The following is an 18591-nucleotide window of genomic DNA, read 5'->3' on the forward strand; positions in this document are numbered from 1 at the left end:
ATATCACATGAATACTTAGCAAACCGTTTCAACCATTAGATAACAACTTAAGAAAACATTTACCAGAAGGTCCAATGCCTTCTATAAATTTTAAGAATCATGTATTTGAAAACACCTCTTAAATATCTAACATGGTGTAGTTTGTTTAGCCAGTAAACTTAAGCACAACCATCTAAAATGTTTTTAGTTTCTTTCTACCAACAAGTCTAAAACATATGATACACAGATTCAGGTCACACAAATTAAAATGTATCTTTGATTGATTTTAGCAGCTTAAATTTATGGACAATCTTATCTATAAGCCATTTAAAATAAAACTCTTAATAAAATTTCCCCATGTGGACATACAATATGTACACACATATAATATAGCATAATAGACCAATATAGCAATTTTAATAATAGCTTTTAAAATCTTTAACTCTTTTTGTAGATTGCCAATTGATTTGAATTGCTTTTTCTTTTTAGTAACCTCAGTTAACCATACTTTCTCTCAGTTGGTACTGTTAATACATTATTGGCTTCATCTGTTTACAGAGCCATCCCAAAGTACTGAATACAATAAAAGTGGCTGGAAAAAGTCCATAGGAACCTATAGGAGGACAGCTAAACACAGAACCAACAACGCTTTAGTTTTATGAGCAGCAGATCATATATAACTGTGGATGACAAAAGACTTTAAGTCGCCATGTTTAAAATTATAAACTCATCAACCAACAAGAGGCACTTGCTTACTTCACAGTATTTTTGAAAGCACCTGTAGGATTTTACAAGTATTTAACCCTTTAAGCCTCTGGGGCTTTCTCATTAAGATAACTATCATGTCTAGTAACACAAGATCATTAGACTTTTTAATTCTCAAACATTTGTATTAATAGCATTTTCCATTATAGAAACTTAAAGTCTGGTACCACATCACATATTGACAGTCCTTCTAATATAATCCAAATAGACTGATTAGTTGGAGTCTCTATAAGATGAGAGACATAGGTCCTTCGATTTTTTCAGTTGGGCCCAAACTGGAAAAACCAAAGTCCAGGATTTACTGGAAATTTTAGAGACCAGATTGTTTGAAACTTTGATTTTTTGAATGCCTGTCAAGAATGCCAAGAAGGCTCAAAATCCAAAATATCTGGTTGAAATAAGATTTCTTAAAATCATGACATAACATAGACCAAATTTGATCATTGTTACAAGGTGATTATTCAAATTTTTGAAAAAAGCACATATTTAAATAACCCATAGCTCTTAATAAAAATTCGGCTGTTTTTGAACAATTAGAATTTAACAGACATCAAGAGAACATAATAGATTACTTTAACACATTGCTTTAACAGAGCTTCAGAGTTTAATTCTATGTCAAAGAGAAATTGAGCTTCCTGTGATCTTTTGCTGTGAGGTTTCCTTCCTTTACCTTCTTTCATATTGGTGACCATGTTTCTGTGTTTCTGTGTGTAAGACATCTTTAAGCATCTTTTGCAGGGCAGGATGAGTGGCAACAAATTCTTTCAGTTTCTGTTTGCTATGAAAAGTCTTAATTTCACCTTCATTCACAAATGAGAGCTTTGCAGGATATAGTATTCTGGGCTGGCAGTTTTTCTCTCTTAGTACCTGGGCTATGTCTCGCCATTCCCTTCTAGCTTGTAGGGTTTCTGATGAGAAGTCTGCTGTAAGCCTAATTGGAGATCCTCTAAGAGTGATCTGACATTTCTCTCTTGCACATTTTAGGATCTTTTCTTTATGTTTCACTGTGGTGAGTTTGATTACAACATGTCGTGGTGAGGATCTCTTTTGGTCATGTTTATTAGGGGTTCTATAAGCTTCCTGTACTAAGATGCCTCTGTCCTTCTCCAAACCTGGGAAATTTTCTGCTAGTATCTCACTGAAAATGCCTTCTAATCCTTTCTTCCTCTCCATGCCTTCAGGAACTCCTAGAACCCGAATGTTGGGTTTTTTAATAGTATCCTGTAGATTCCCGACAATATTTTTTAGATTTCTAATTTCTTCTTCTTTTCTTTGGTTTGCCTGTTTCCTTTCCTGTTCTCTATCTTCTAAGTCTGATATTCTCTCTTCTGCTTCGCCCATTCTGTTTTTAAGGCTCTCTAATGTGTTTGTCATTTGATCTATTGAACTCTTCATTTCATTATGATTTCTCATCACTATCAGAGTTTCTTGTTCCACTAGTTGTTTCATTTCATTTTGATTCCTCCTTAATATTTCACTTTCACGAGAGAGATTTTCTATCTTGTCCATGAAGGATTTCTGTAGTTCAAGAATTTGTTTTTGAGAACTTCTTAATGTTCTTATCAATTTTTTGAGATCCGCTTCTTGCATTTCTTCGATCTCATCATCTTCATAATCTTGAATTGGGGTGTCTTTTTCATTTGGGGGCGTCATAGTTTCTTCCTTGTTCTTGTTAGCTTGGTTTTTGCGTTTGTTGTTTGGCATGTTGGAGATATTTGGTTTCTTCACTGTGGTGTTTTTTCTTGTTACACTATGGCTCTATATTAAGTGGACTGTCTGCTTTCAGTGGAGCTTGAGGCTTGAGATGAGTGTGGACTGAGAGCTGTGTTTGGTTCCTCAGGGTTGAGGGTGTGTCAAGGATGACACTCCCAGGTTAGGTGTGGTAAATCTCTCTTTTTTTGATTTAAAAGGGAAGTAATTCCGCACAGCTGAACGTAATTGGAGGTAGTTAGCAGGCAAATGATATACCCACAGGAGCCAGAGATCGGAAGCTCTTTCCCAAGGACCACACAGGGAATCTCTGCTGCCCTCAGTGTGGGCTCCAATTCTCCTGCAGTCTCCCACTGGGTTGCCAAGTTAGATCCTAATCTCCTGTTATTTCACCCCTCCCCACAGAGTCAGGTTTTTCTGCTAGGCTCAGGGCTGGTGCAGACCTGAGGTCGCCCTGCTTATGACGTATGTCCAAAATGGCGCCTGCTCTGTCTTGCTCGCCTTTGAGAGGTGAGCGGAGAGATAGAAACTTGTGTCCGTATCAGTCACTTTTTTTATTTTTTTTCTCTCTCTTCTAGTTAGCCTGGTGAACTTTTCCACACGGAGTTTCAAGCCTCGTTCCCTCTAGCCTCCTCTTTCCGCTTGCCTGCTGGTATCTCGGGCTATGGAGGTTCGGCTCACCTCACGTTCCAGCGCTGGTGCGTTGAGTCTGCCGCTGGTGTCCCGAACTTGGGCTCCCACGCTCTCCACGCAGGTCCACTGTGAATCACTAGTTCCGGAAGAGTTTCCTCTGCTGTTTCATCCCCTACTCTTCCTTGACCCTGCAGTATCTCCACTTATATTATACTTTCTCTCCCCCCGGACTAAGTGTGCTCCCTGCCTATTCCGCCATCTTGCCGCCGACTCTTAAATGCTAAATTCTTATATAAGCTGTCCTATTAAATGCTGAATTCTTATACAAGCTGTTCTCTTATACAAACTTTTGTGTTTTCAGGCTGCCCACCCACTTATGGATCTACTGATCAATATATCAGTAGAAGTCACGGGACAGGCATTTGAAACAGTGGTTAGAACTCTACTGGGGGGCCGGCACTGCGGCTCACTAGGCTAATCCTCCATCTGTGGTGCCAGCACTCCGGGTTCTAGTCCCGGTTGGGGCGCCAGATTCTGTCCCGGTTGCTCCTCTTCCAGTCCAGCTCTCTGCTGTGGCCCGTGAGGGCAGTGGAGGATGGCCCAAGTGTTTGGGCCCTGCACCTGCATGGGAGACCAGGAGGAAGCACCTGGCTCCTGGCTTTGGATCGGCGCAGCGCGCAGGCCGCAAAGTGCCGGCCATGGCAGCCACTTCGGGGGTGAACCAACAGAAAAAGGAAGACCTTTCTCTCTCTCTCTCTCTCTCTCTCTCTCTCTCTCACTGTCTAACTCTGCCTGTCCAAAAAAAAAAAAAAAAAAAAAAAGAGTTAAAAAAAAAGAACTCCACTGGGGACACTCGCATCCCTTGTCGGAGGACCTGAGTTTGGATTCTGGATCTTTCTTCTTCCAGTCAAACTTCCTACTATTGTGTCCTGTGGAGGACATGGAGGATGGCTCATGTGCCTGGGCCCTGCACCCGCATGGGAGACCTGGAGTAAGTGCTGAGCTCCAGGATTTGGCTTGGCCCAGTCCCAGCTTTTGCGGGCATTTGGAGAGTGAACCAGTAGGTCAAGTTCTCTCCCTCCTTCCCTCCCTCCCTCTCAAGTAAATGAAATTTTTTTTTTTAAAAAAGAAGTCACGTAGCTCTATTAGCTATATTTTGCTATTAGGAAATTTTGTATAAATCCCCTCTCCTTTTTCTTTTTAAAAGCATTTGACTATTCTGTCCATTTCATCTTACATGTGAATTTGATGGTTATTTTATTACTTTGCAAAAAGTATCTCAGCTGTTCTATCAGCATTATATTCATTCCTTAACAAATATTAAATATTTACTCCGAGGAAAGCACCATGCAAAGTGCTGAAAATGTAGAAATGAATAAGGGAGATAGGATCTCTGCCTTCACAAAGCTTGAATATAAAAATAAATTCAATCCTTCTCACTTTTCTTCTGAAAAACAGTATGTTCCTATTCCTTTTCATTTAAGTCTGTATTTGTAAATATATGCTTAGATTTTTCTTGACATTTAATACATGTGCATTTTTATGGAGTATAGTACAGTATTTCAACACATGTATGTGGCACAAACAGGTGAAATCAGGTAATGGCGCATAATTAACATTTCCGTTTCCTGATCTTTTTTTCATTTTCAGAGTCTACAAGCTCCTCTCTTCTGGTTCCTAAATACTAGCTTCCTGTGTCATCAGTGATGAGTGCTACCTTTTATTTTTGATTTTTTTCAAATGTACTGCATGTGTATAATTCTATAAAATGTTCACCTAGTATTTCGTTATGTTATTTATATTATTTAGTTTGAATTTATTGTCAATTGATGGGAGTCTAGAACTAGCTATGGATGAATTTATTTTGGAGGTCATCTCTTTTTTACACTTGAACTTTTAATTTTGAGCTGCCCCCTTTTTTTTAAGATTTATTTTATTTTATTTGAAAGAGTTACACAGAGATAGAAGGAGGGAGAGAGAGAGAGAGGTCTTTCACTGGTTCACTTCCCAGTTGGCCGCAACAGCCGGAGCTGTGCCAATCCAAAGCCAGGATCCAGGAGCTTCTTCCAAGTCTCCCACGCAGGTCCAGGGTCCCAAGGACTTGGGCCATCTTCTACTGCTTTCCCAGGCCATAGCAGAGAGCTGGATCAGAAGAGGAGCAGCTGGGACTAGAACCGGCGCCCATATGGGATGCCAGCACCACAGGCAGCGGCTTTACCCACTATGCCACAGTGCCGGCCCCTAGTTGCCTTCTTAAAGCAATGTAGGGTATGTTTAAGTAGAATATATGCTTTAAATAAGAAGTATGGTTATCTTCTTAGACTGTACCTGTGAAATACATGAAATCTGTTCTCTTTATATTAATAAAAATAAAAATAGATTCTCATTATCAAGGAAGTAAAAAATTGAAATATTACCCAACAGTAGACATATTACATAGGAAAAATTTTAGATCGTCCTACATGTTGACTCTTTGGCAAAACTTATTTCCTTTTTACTGAATTATTGTGATTTTTCTTTTTATTTATAACTCACAGAATAGATTATAATATGCATAACTGTTTTATTAATCTCTTGGAACTGGGAAGACTTTCGAAGCCTGCACATTCTCATCTTTTTCCCATGCAGAGCCCCAATCTCTGTGCTGTTGGTCACGTTGCCCTCTCTGGTTTTCCCACAAGAAGCCTCCTGTTCTCCGGTGTGGAGAAGACCTGTGTTCTGCAGTTGTACCACAGTTGCACCTCGCTGTCGCCGCCCTCCGCCCTGGGGAGAACCTCTCCAGTTTCCCGCGCTTTCTCTGAGTCAGACTTCTCTAATTTTCCATCTTGGTTCCCTGGCAGCCCCCTCACACACCTTTTTCCATCTCAAGTTGTGAGTTTCCAGCTGTGTTCTTTTTCACAAAAAGCTGTGTGGTTCTCCTTCTCTCTATCCTGCCGTGTTTGTCGAACCCTCATCTTTTTCTGCCTGATGCTTGGCCACAGACACAGATTGAGAGCTGCCTTGGACTGCTCTCTCTGACCTTTAAGGCCTAAACTGAAAGACAGGGGTGTGTTCAATGAGTTCCAGATTGGCTCCCAGTTCTAGCTTCTTGCTAACACTCATGGGGAGGCAGCAGGTGATGGCTCAAGTACTCAGGTCCCTACCACCCATGTGGGAGACTACATTGAGTTCCTGGCTCCTAGGCATTTGGGGAGTGATGCAGCAGATGGGAGTATGCTTCGCCTCTTCCTCGCTCTCCCTCCCTCCCCCCTCCCTCCCCCCTCCCTCCCCCCTCCCTCCCCCTTCCTTCTCCCTCCCTCCCTCTCTCTCTCCCCCTCCCCCCTTCTCCTACCCCCTATCTCTCTGCCTCTACCAAATCAAATTTTAACTTTTCCTTGTCATCTGGAAGACACAGTCTCTCACATTTCCAGTTGATGTGTCTTGACAGCACTGAGTGGAAATTGTTCTTCAGCCTTCTTGGAGATGTTTCCTTGACTTTCTAAGTCGGTTGGTATAGATGGAAAATAAGACCCTTCCTTAGCACTCATATAGTAAAGGTTTGGCGTCTGCCATCTCTGGTCGGGGCAAGCCCGCATTCTTCAGGGAGGAAAAGGCCGTGGTGGGGAGGACTGGTGCTTTCTGCCTGCTTTCCATGCCTGGCGCTGCCCTGTGTGCCCCAGGAAGCAAACGTGGACGGCTGCTGTTTGGTTCCATCAGGTGCCTCTGCATTGCAGTTACGGGTCCTCAGCATTAACTTTCAGTGGCGTTGTTATCCTTTGCATATCTTTATAGACATGAGAGCAAAGTTGGGAAAGGCGACCTCAGGTTGGCTGGGGAGACACCGCTGATACTGGGAATCTCTGTGTGCCGGTAAAGTCACAGATGATATGGCCGTGCGGATGGGCCACTCGGGTCAGCCAAGCAGGTGCTCCCCGTTGGCCCCTGACAGCAAGCTCACAGCCAGGGCCCGTTCCATTTCATGGCTGTAGAACCACTCAGGGATGCGGTCTGGCCCTGCTGAGGCAACCACAGGTGGGACTTGAAATTCAATAAATCCACATGCAGCAGGCTAATTTTTAAGTTGTTAATGCCATATGGCCTGCAGACAATGTTATAAATATCCAAATGGCCCTTGGCAGAAAAAAAAAAAGTTCCTCACCCCTGGTTTAGATGAACAGATTTGAAATTTAGAAAATTATAAGCTCACCAGGAATTAGGAGAGTCTTACTTATTCTGGTAAAGATTTCTGCCAGGAGACACTTCTCCAGGGGGTAACAGTTTCATTTTCCTTCCTGTGAATATCAACTGTAACTATAAAACCTTCCACAGCAGAACCTCACCCCTTCCGCATTATCACCTGTGAGATGCTGTCCGTGTCACCTGTGTACCACTAACACTCCCATTAAATAACCCCATTGCTGGCTATACATCAGCTATGACTTGTTTAAAACAACCAGTGTAGGCACTGATGACATTCATGGAGTTAGGAAATGTTGGTCAGATATGAGATGTTGTTCTACACATTGATGAGGTCGGCATGAAGTTCTGAGAGCGAGACAGGTGAGGGTTTGAGCAGTGTTTTGATAAATGGCTGTCCCATCCGAAGACAGCTAGGGCCAGCATTGTGGAACAGCAGGCTAAGCCGCCACTGCAACACCAGCGTCCCAGGTCAGAGTATCAGTTTGAGCCTCAGCAGTTTGCTTCTCCTCCAGCTTCTTGCTAATGCATCTGGGAAGGCAGCAAATCCTGGGTCCCTACTACTCATGGTTGACGTTCCACCTCAAATCAGGATAGAAACAAAGCTGTAGCAGCCCTCTGCTAAGCCACACTCTGCCCCTAATGCAGGGAGAGCTGCCACAGAAAGGGACCCAGTGGGTGGTGCTTGTGAGGACCATTCTATTGTCCACGTGCCTGACACTGTAAAGTAGGAAAGTACAAACCGAAGAGGACAGTACTCGCTTTGTTGAGTGGGCATCTGACACCATGCACAAAGAACGCAGCTGTGGTTCCCTCTCCTAAGAAGTGACAAACATCTGAGAAATGTCTCCGCCTTGCCCTAACTCCATGAAGCAGGCTGCTGCAATCCCGTATTTCATAGCCAAGGACTTTCAACATGACCAATAAAGCAGTTACGTAGACCATGCAATTACTGTTGATGCCAGAGAACCCAGCTCCGCCCCCACACTGTCCACCTGTCTTCATGGTGTTCCTCCCAAGACTTGTTCCAGACCTCTCACTGGGGAGCTTATTCCCAAAAGGAAGACTTGCACTCAGCTATGGACACTGATGGCACCACGTCAAGAAGTGGAAACGCTGAGAACGGTGCACGTATTTGACGTCTATGAAGATGATTTGTGCACAAGGACGCCGTGAAGACTAGCTAGAGGCATAGGATGAATGGACGTTTCCAGCAAGTAGAAAGACAAGTAGGGTTCTCTTAGGTCAGTAAGAAGGCCGTGGAGAAAAACTAGTCATTCTAGGAGTTCTTCCCTTTTCTTCCTTGACTTCCGGTGGTTGGAATGTGTTTGCCAGTAGACTAAGTGCAGATTGTCCTGTGGCTTCACAGCCACACCCTTGACTGGACAGGTGTGCCCAACAGTTGCTAGTGCTAGCTCATGGCCACAGCCATTCAAGTTACCATTCTCTTCAACATCCATCCAAGGTTGGACTCCAAGACCAGCTATGACAGCATTAAAAGCAAAAAGAAGTGCCTGTGATACGAGGGCTGGGCACCGATCTTGAATTACTTTTAAGGAGCGCAGCAAAATAAAATTTTTTCACGTCTGCAAATTGCTAGGGAGATCACCAAGTGCCATCATTCTAAATGTTCCTCCCAGCCTCGGGCCGTGACCCAGAGAGCAAAGCAGAACCTTTGGGGAATGTGGCTGGAGGGAAGGGCAGAAGCCAGGACAGAGGGGGATACAGACTCGGGCTCCCCAGGGTAGGCAGGCTGGGAAGCAGATGGCACGGACAGAAGCTGCCCTCTCAGCCGTCACAGAAGCTGAAGAGCTTGAAAATCACGGAAGCTGGATTGTGCCCCTCGTCTTGGGGGTGCGTTTTGTATGTACCTTACCACTCACATCCTCAGTAAATTACCCAGCTCTGAGTGTGATGGCCAGGTCCAGGCCTCAGCTGGCCAAGGCCAGCTGTATTTGTCCTCTGCTGTGTGCCCTTGATTTAGGTTATTTAAAAATCTTGATTAACAGGTGGACTTGGGGAAGGAGGCATTCAGCCGTCTAATCTCCTAGCTCACTGGGCTTAGTCCGGAGCACCTGGTCATTTAGTCCTTTCTGTTGAGAATAATCACTAAATGCAGTGAAGCTCCTTTCCAGCACACTAGGAATTGGCTGGTGAATGTGCCACAGTCTTTAGTGATAAGAGATCTTGTAAGACCACAAAGCAGTCATTCAGAACAGTAGATCTCATTATAGATCTAGATGGGCTAGGTGATTGAATGCCTGTTCACTGGCTTCGAGAACATTCTGGGAGTTCACCTGAGGATATTCACTGGAGCCACTTATTTTCTTGACGTTTCCTTCTTCCTCTTAGATATAAAATGGTTGAGTGGTTTTTTTTTTTAATTCAATTTTTGGAGGGCCCTGGATGATCAAATTAATGACCAGAAATCCCAAGACCCCTCCTGCTACACATAGGGTAACATAAAAAGCTCTGTGATATTTTCAGGTTTCGGCAAAATCAGGCGCGTGACACATATGGGATATCAAACCAAATTCGCCTGAAACGCAGAGCCATGATCCACTTTCCCTAATTAGCTGGAGTGTCCCTGGGCATGTATCCTTAAGGAAGAGCAGAAAAGCGAGCAGCGATGGGTGCGGCGGCTCTACTTCCTGCTAACACGGAGTGGTGCATTGGCCTTGGACCGAGATGCGGAAATGAAGTCAACACAGCAGCGGTTCCCAGAATGTGTGACTTACAGAGCAGCCCCAGATGCCCCTACCCCCTCAAGGTGGCCAGCACGGCCAGCAGTGGGCCACGTGCACCTGCGTGGGACTCTGAACTTCTCCCGGGTCATCTTAGCACAGCTCAAAGCCTCAGCTTCCCTCCGAGTTCTGCATCACCGTGCAGAGAAACCCATCTGAGACCCCCTCTGGATGCCTGTCACTCACACACTCCAGCCACTGGCCCCTGCATCCAGGCCCGGGAAGGAGCTGTCTGCTGGTTTGCGTGCCCTGTGCGGATTCCTGCAAAGCCTCATCCTGTGTGTTTGTGTGTTTTCAGGGAGTATTACATCACCATGGTGAAGTGGGCGACCAGCACCAAGGTCGCGGTGACCTGGCTGAACCGGGCACAGAATGTGTCCATCCTGACCCTCTGCGATGCCACCACGGGGGTGTGCACAAAGGTACGGAGTGTGCGTGTGTGTTGGGGCGGGGAGGGGTGATAAGCACCAGAGGCAGGAGGCCTCCGTGTCATTTGGAGCTATTTGGGCTCCCTGGTGCCCTAAGCATCCGTGTGTGTCCAGCTCTCTGCTTTTGGTGCCACCTTGTGGATACATTAAGTACTGCTTTGAAAACCCAGGACCTTGTAGATTGCGGTTCGCTGCTGTTTCACAGAGGAGCGCTCTCCTCTTTTCCTAATTGATGTTCAAGGCAGGCAGGGGATGGCCTCGGGCCGGCCTCCGGCCACAGAGCCTGGGTGAAGTCTGCGCTCGCCCTGCCTTGCTCTGTTTCTGCTGTTCTGTCTTCCTGGGGACCCAAAGCCAGGTAGCCCTGGGAGTAACATCCCGGCACTGGGTCTAGGAGCCTCAAGGTGCAATGGATCAATGGGTGGTTGGAGAAGGCTAACACCAGGAGAGAAATTGAAGACACAAGGAGGAAAGCCCTGATGGGGCCATGCTGCTAAGTCAGCCTGAGAAGCAGGTCCCCTAGGGTTATTTTTTTAAAATATCAATTAACACATTCAGGCAGCTCTTTCAGAAACTATTTTTTGACCCGAAATTTTTAATTCTCCCACTGAGAGGGAGAATGGCTTGCAAAACGAGGGCCCTAGGGCAGCTGCTCTCCCTGCTCTGTCAAAGTGGTTTCAAGGTGACGCACAGGGGCTTGTTTCTGGGAGGAAAGAGTGGATGCACAGTGGAGCAGCTGGGGTTGCTTAGCGTGCGAACGTCAGGAACAGAAACCCTAATGATGACCCACGGGCACAAGAGCCGCTGCCCAAGGCCAAGCCAGCACCAGCCCCAGGAGCCTGGAACCTAGGGTGTCACCTCATGTGCCAAACAGCTGTGTCTTGATAGTCAGGATTTTATTTTTATTTGTGCCCCCCTTTGCACAGTATTCTAAGAAATTTTGATCGTTTTAACCCTTTTTAGAGGGGTTTGGCTCTAGCAGATCCTTAATCAGAACGACCACCTAGAATTTTGACTAAATGTCCACATGCAGGCACGTGAATCCTACAACAGTGTGGCAACCCACATTTGTCTTTAAGTGGGCACGTGTCTGTCAGTGGTGGCTACCAAACGGGAGAAGTGCCACCTGCTTCCTCAGGTTGCTCCCGGCTGTGGCTGTGAACTCATGGATGGGGGGACGTGGCATTCTTCTTGCTCAAGGACATGTGTATCTCACTCCAAGCCATAATGTGAGACAAAGAGGGGAGCCAGGGATCACTCCCCCTCCTGCCCCGCCCCGCAAGCCACAAAAGCTCTTCTGTACCTGGGCAGCCAGCGTGGAGGTGAAGTGAAATTGTTTTCCGCGTGGTTGGTCACATACATGATGCATCCCCCTTTTTCATTTCAGAAACACGAGGATGAAAGTGAAGCTTGGCTCCACAGACAGGTAACTGATCCAGGCAGGTGTTCCCATGAGCACCTCCACCGCACCACCTCCGGGTGGTTCTCAGGGGTTTTGTAGTAGCAGAACCACGTCTGAAATTAAATCACACAGGACTCCCCAGAGAGAAGCACATGCACGTGTGTGGCCCTGGTGCTCCCTTTCCATAGCCCCAGAGGCACTATTAGAGGATCTTGAACTTCCGTGGAAATACTACATTTAAAAAAAAAAAAAAGACTTGTTTATTTTAAAGGCAGAGTTACAGAGAGAAAGGGAGAGACAGAGAGAGGGATCTTCCATTTGCTGGTTTACTTCCCAAATGACCACATGCCTGGAGCTGAGCCAGGAGTTTCATCTAGCTCTCCCATGTGGGTACAGGGGCCCAAGGACTTGAGCCATCTTCCACTGCTTTCCGAGGCTGTAGCAGAGAGCTGCATCAGAAGTGGAACAGTTGAGACACGAACTGGAGCCCTTATGGGATGCCGGTGTCGCAGGCAGTGACCGAGGCTGCCATGCCACAACACTGACCCCAGGAGTACTACTCTTTAGAATGTGCAAGGCATCTTCAAAAACCTCGTGGGAAGTGCATGTTATGTAAAAACTGTGCATAGATTTTAATTTCTTTGCACAAAAATCAAATTATCCTTTCACTCTATTTTCCTTGAACGTTTTAAAGTCCCTACATAGAATGTTTGGTGGACCTCTGCTCTCAGAGAACATTCTTTCGGCGAATTCAAAATGATGAGTTTATAACAGTTGCTTGCATATAATCTATGGTAAAACCAGAGCTTGGTGGACATTCTTATGGATTTGACATGGACTCCATGAGATTCAATGAGGCCCTTCCCTAGGGACACAACTTCAACACTGTCCCCCAAGAATCTTTTCCCTAACTCAGAAAAAGAAATGTTGCTTTGCAATAGATTTTAGGAGCATGACCTGGAGAGATCAGGAGAAGCCTAGGATAAATCACTCTGTGACCAAATTTTTTGGAAAGTTAGAACAAAAGGAAAACCCTCAGCACTGATCTTTCTTTTTAACTTTGTGTCTCTTTCTGCATTCTGATATTATAAAGACTGGGTAGGTCCCTAAACCTGTATATATGAAATACATGAAATTTGTACATCTTAAATAATTTTTTTTTAAAATGTATGAGAATATTTTAAAAACACACTTTATCCTACTTGATGGAATGAAAAATACCTGAAAATTCTATGGGAATAATCAAACTAGATTTGAGTCTCAAGGATAATGGTGGAGAGGCAGAGGTATGCTTTTTTACTGGAATGGTGGATTCCATTTTTGGAAAATACTGAGGCAGGACAAGACAGCGTCCACAGTGGCTCTCTGAGAACATTCTAGCACTCCAGCCACTCTGCCATATATTTTATCCATGGAATTAGTAATCTGTCACAGCCATCTGTTAATTAACTCAGGAGTGCTAGCCTCCTACATGGAATTTTTTTCTTCTAAATGTATGCTTTTTCTGCTCCACGCCAGTCATGCCTAAAAGGAAATAGTTCTGTCAGTATGGCTACTTTCGTTTCCCCATGTCCAAGTTTGTGTGCCAAATTCAAGACAAGATGATATTACAAATGAGAGAGGATGTGGAGCCCTGAAATATTAGACTGGAAAGTGTTTGAGTGCCACCTGGACCAAAGGTGTAAGCACAAACGTTGAGGAATATGGTGGTGTTCATCTCACATCAGGTGGAATATCAGAGATTGGGCTGAAAGGGTCATTTAAAAATCCATTACCTAGGGGGCCAGCTAGTCCTCCACCTGCAGTACCGGCATCCCATGTGGGCACTGGGTTCTAGTCCCGGTTGCTCCTCTTCCAGGCCAGCTCTCTGCTTTGGCCCAGGAGGGCAGTGGAGGATGGCCCAAGTGCTTGGGCCCTGCACCCGCATGGGAGACCAGGAGAAGCACCTGGCTCCTGGCTTCCAATCAGCTCAGCGCCGGGCGTGGTAGCCATTGGAGGGGGAGCCAACGGAGGGAAGACCTTTCTGTCTCTGTCAAATAAAAAAAAAAAATCCATTACCTGTGTAGTCAGATGTTCCACCAATAGCTATGAATCATGGCAGTCACCATGTCAGTTTCAAAAAAAAATGAATCACGAGAAAGACTATAACATGACAAAGGCATAGCCAATTTTCACTGTCAGCCTCAACAGCTTTTCCTGCAAGATCAGGAGAAAGAACAGGGTGCCCACACTCACCACTTCTCATCAACAGCGGGCTGGCAGTCCTCGTAGAGCAATTAGGCAAGAGAAAGAAAAGTTACCCAAATCAGGAAGGAAGAAGGAAAGTTGTCTATGGATAACATGGTCTCTTTTTTTAAAGATTTATTTATTTATTTATTTGAAAGAGTTACATAGAGAGGAGAGGCAGAGAGAGAAAGGCCTCCCATCCACTGGTTCACTCCCCAATTGGCCACAATGGCTGGAGCTGCGCCGATCTGAAGCCAGGACCCAGGAGCTTCCTCCAGTTCTCCCACGTGGGTGCAGGGGTCCAAGCACTTGGGCCATCTTCTACAGCTTTCCCAGGCCATTAGCAGAGAGCTGAGAGCTGGGTCGGAACTGGAACAGCCAGGTCTCAAACCTGCACCCATATGGGATGTGTGCACTTTAGGCAGGGCTTTAACCCGCTGCGTCACAGTGCAAAAGAAAGAAATTGAATCCTCATCTCATACTTCCTACAAAAATAAACTCAAATGGGTTCAAGGCTTAAATATAAGACTTAAAAACTACTTGAAACTACTAAAAGAAAACATAGATGAAAATCATGAGATTGGTATGAGCAGTGTTTTCTTTTTTAATAGAAAGTCATGCAAAAGTAAAAAAAGACAAATGGAATTGCATCAAAGTTAAAAGCTCTGGACAGCCAAAGAAATAATCAACAAAGTGAAGAGACAACCTACAGTATGGAAAAAAAAAATTTGCAAACCATATATCTGATAGAGGGTTAAGTATAAAACATATGAGGAACTCAAACAGCTCAGCATTAAGAAATCAAGTAATAGGATTAAAACGGGAAAGAATCTGAATAGACATTACTTGAAAGAAGGCACACAAATGAACAACCAGTATATGAAATAAAGGACTGAACATCAAGCATTAGAGAAATGCAAATTAAGACCACAATGAGGTATCACCTCAAACCTGTTAGAATGACTAATATAAATCAGATAGAAGATGTGTGTTGGAGAGGATGTGAAGAAAAAGAAACCTTTGCATATTATTGGGATTATAAATGAGTGCAGCCATTATGGAAACCAGCATGGAGGGCCCAGGACAAAGCAAAAATAGATGCATGTGTTCCAACAATACCACTTCTGATTGTATAACCAAGGCATACACAGTCAGTATGTTGAAGAAATACCTGTATCATATATTCATTGCAACATGATTCACAAAAGGAATGGAAACATCCTTGGTGTCCACTACATGTGAAAGGTTAAAGAAAATGTGTTTTAAACACACATTACTATTATTCAGCCTTCAAGAACTCCTTTGTGACAATGTGGAAGAACGTGGAGGACATTAAGTTGAATAAGGCGGGCACAGAAAGACACAGCATCTCACTGACAGGTAAAAATGTAAGATGGTTAAACTGATAGAAGCAGGGCTGAGTAGTGATTACCACTGGGTAGGAGTTGGGGAAAGTGTTGGTCAAAGGATGCAAAATTTCAGTTTGACAGCAGGAGTTAAGTTCAAGAGAGCTACTGTGCAATATGATGATTATAGTTAATGGCTGTGTTTTGGGCTAGCATCATGGCACAGCTGGTTAAGCTGCCACCTGCAATGCCGGCATCCCATATGAGTACCAGTACCTCAGCTGCTCCATTTCCAATCCAGCTCCCTGCTAATGTGTTTGGGAAAGCAATGGAGGGTAGCGCAAGTCCTTGGGCCCCCACCACTCACACAGGAGACCCGGCTGGAGTTCCAGACTCCTGGCTTTGGCCTGGCTCAGCCTTGACCTTTGTGGTCATTTGGAGAGTGAACTAGTGGATGGAAGATGTTCCTCTCCCTCCCCCTCCCCCTCCCCTGCCCCTTCCCCCTCCCTCCCACCCTCTTCCCCCACCCTTCTCTTTAACTCTAGCTTTCAAATAAATGAAGTAAATCTTTTTTTAAAAAATTACTCTAAAAGCCACGTCAAACTCTTGAAAATTGCTAAGAGGATAGATTTTCTCTCCATAAAAAATGTGTGTGAGGTTGTGCACATGCTAATTGTCTGAGTTTACCCATTGTACAGTGTATATGTATTCACACGTTATACACCTGGAACATATATAACTTGTGTTTACTGATTACAAAATTTCTGCTTTAAAAAATAAGTGAACTGCTGTTAATGAGCATTTTTTGTAGCCGGGGTCAGATGTCCATGCCTTTTTTTGTGGCTGAGTAATACTCCATTGTATTTCTCTATCACAGCTTATCTGTGATGGACATTGTAGTTGTTGTAAATAGTGCTACTAAGGACCAAATGCAGACAGTAAAGGTCACTTATTGCACAAATCCATGTATATGAAATGTCCAAAATGAACAAGTTCAAGGACAGAGAACTGGCTGCCAAGAGCCGAGGGAAGGGGAGAAGGGGGAGTCAGCTTTGTGGACATGAGGTTTGATTCGAGGGTGTTGGAAACATTTAGGGAGTATATAGAAGTGACAATCTCCCAACATTGTCAAGGCACTAAATGCCACTGAATTGTTCCCTTTTAGTAAAATGTTTTATGTCAATTTTTTTCCTCAATACATTTTGTAAAACTCAATCAGCTCGAGTGCCAGCTCTCAAAGATGTTACAGTCTGGGCCAGGAGAGGAGATGTGGACGTGAATTCTGAAGCACAGGAAGTGAGCAATCCTGCAGTGTGCTCAGACGCGGGGTGGCAGTGCTTAGATGAGGTTGGAAGCTGGGTGACAGGGCGCCGGCAGTGTGGGTGTGGTCCTCATGTCATGTTCGGACTGTATTCGGCCAGGCAGAGGTAAAGGATGTGCTTACCCAAGTCGCAGTGTTTCTCTGTTGGGGCCGGGGAGGATGTTGGAGACTGAAGGTGGATGCGTTCAGTCCTGCCTTCTCCTCGGAGCCACTCCTATGGGAAGCTCAGCTTCCTGCTGGCTGCCGCTGAGCCCCAGTGTGGTTCTGGATGCGGGGCACGTGGGCCATGGGTCTGTCCTCCAGGACTCACTTCTTCCTCAGCTCTGCAGAGTGGCAGTGAGTCAAGGCCACCCCAGTGGGATTTTTCTGTACTTGTCAACGGCAGAGCCGATGGTGACAACACCATCCAAACCCAGGGTGGAAGGCCTGAATGGCACGCAGGAAGCCAGATCCTCCCAAGCAAAAGCAAATCAACACTTACAAAGTATCATAAAAGGAACTAAGCCTTATGGTTTAAGGTAGAAATGTGAGAGCAATTACTAAGGAAAAGGTTAACATTTTGTAAACAGCTACTTAAAGGATTGCGGTGCTGTCTTGATAATCGGAGATGTTGCATTCCTGAGTCAGGTCAGTCCAGCGCCTACACTTCTTCGTGCACCACTGGTCAGGGCAGCCTCCCCGGGCAGCAGCAAGGAGGCTGTGATGTATCTGAACACCCTGCAGATGGCCTGTGTGTGAAGCTCAGAGCTCCGTGCCATGCAGGAAATATCTAATTTCAAACGGTTTCTCATTTCCTTCTTGTTTTCATGAAGGAATTCATGGATCCAACTTTTCTAAAACGTTTGGGGGAGCTTTTTCATTCTTCAAGATGCCATGGGGTCCTGGAGGGGGACTTAGAGCTTAGTCAAGGCTGGGCCTGCCACCTGCCACCAGAGAACCTGCAGGCTATCATATCAGGCAGCGCGTGGGGGCGTGTCTCATCACAGCCCTAAGCCGACAACCAAGGGAAACAAGAGCTGAGGCCAGTCTCTCCTACCCATCCACCTCCCGTGGGTCTCTGGAGCTTGTCTCTAACGGCCCAGAAGAGACTATAGTCTGGAAAATCCTGCAGACCTCGTGGAGACACAGTTTACTGAGGCCAACCTGTCTTCAGTGACCCATCGCCAGGGGAACAAGGTGACCCAGAGCAATCTGGTCAGTTTCGTGTCATCGTAGCCTCCACTGCCTCCCTCTCTCCACTTCTTGTCTCCTTCCCAGAGTCCTCTGCATGGATCCCCTCTGAGACTCCCTGTCAACCAGAAAGCAGAGGCGAATGTTGTGCGTGGAAACCCAACAAGGCCCCTCTTCTCCAGGAACATTCCAGAGAAACAGTCATTTCTGCCCACCTTCCCACCCCATCATGGCTGCTGTGCTGTGAAAGTAGATCCTGACGTAAATCCACTGGGACCTCCACCAGAGCCCATGATCCTTGGGTTGAAGGGTCAGCCCTCTGAGTGGATTTCTGACTGCCTCATTCCTTCCCAGGGTTGTAGACTTGTGATTTCAGACTCTTGGCAGGGAGGTGAGACAAGAAGAGTATGAAGAAACATGAAAAGAATTGGTGGAAATGCTACAAATCACTCACAAAGAATCTCTCATCTATTAGGAGAACTTGTTCTACATAGACTGGCATGAGTGGTGTTATAGAACCCAAGCATCATGTATGATAAAGGCTCTATTATCCACAGAGCCTACAAATTGTTTTCCCCAAAATCAAATAGGAGACAGAATCAGGATGAAAATAAAAACCCAGGTCCCCAGGTCAAACATCATACTCCTTTGTCACTAAAAACTGCATTTACCACATGAGCAACCAAGCGTCGGT

General features: G+C 45.2%; 1 protein-coding gene across 1 annotated transcript in view; it reads left to right on the forward strand.

The window, feature by feature from the left end:
- The window catches only part of DPP6 (dipeptidyl peptidase like 6), an 889247-nt gene that overhangs the window by 761941 nt on the left and 108715 nt on the right, over window positions 1-18591 (forward strand). The window contains exons 11-12 of the mRNA XM_062193815.1: window positions 10306-10429; window positions 11820-11858. Of these exons, the coding sequence (XP_062049799.1) occupies window positions 10306-10429; window positions 11820-11858 (163 nt within the window). The remainder of the gene's footprint in view (window positions 1-10305; window positions 10430-11819; window positions 11859-18591) is intronic.

This window comes from Lepus europaeus, chromosome 5 (genome assembly GCF_033115175.1).
Source record: "Lepus europaeus isolate LE1 chromosome 5, mLepTim1.pri, whole genome shotgun sequence".
NCBI classification, from domain to species: Eukaryota; Metazoa; Chordata; class Mammalia; order Lagomorpha; family Leporidae; genus Lepus; species Lepus europaeus.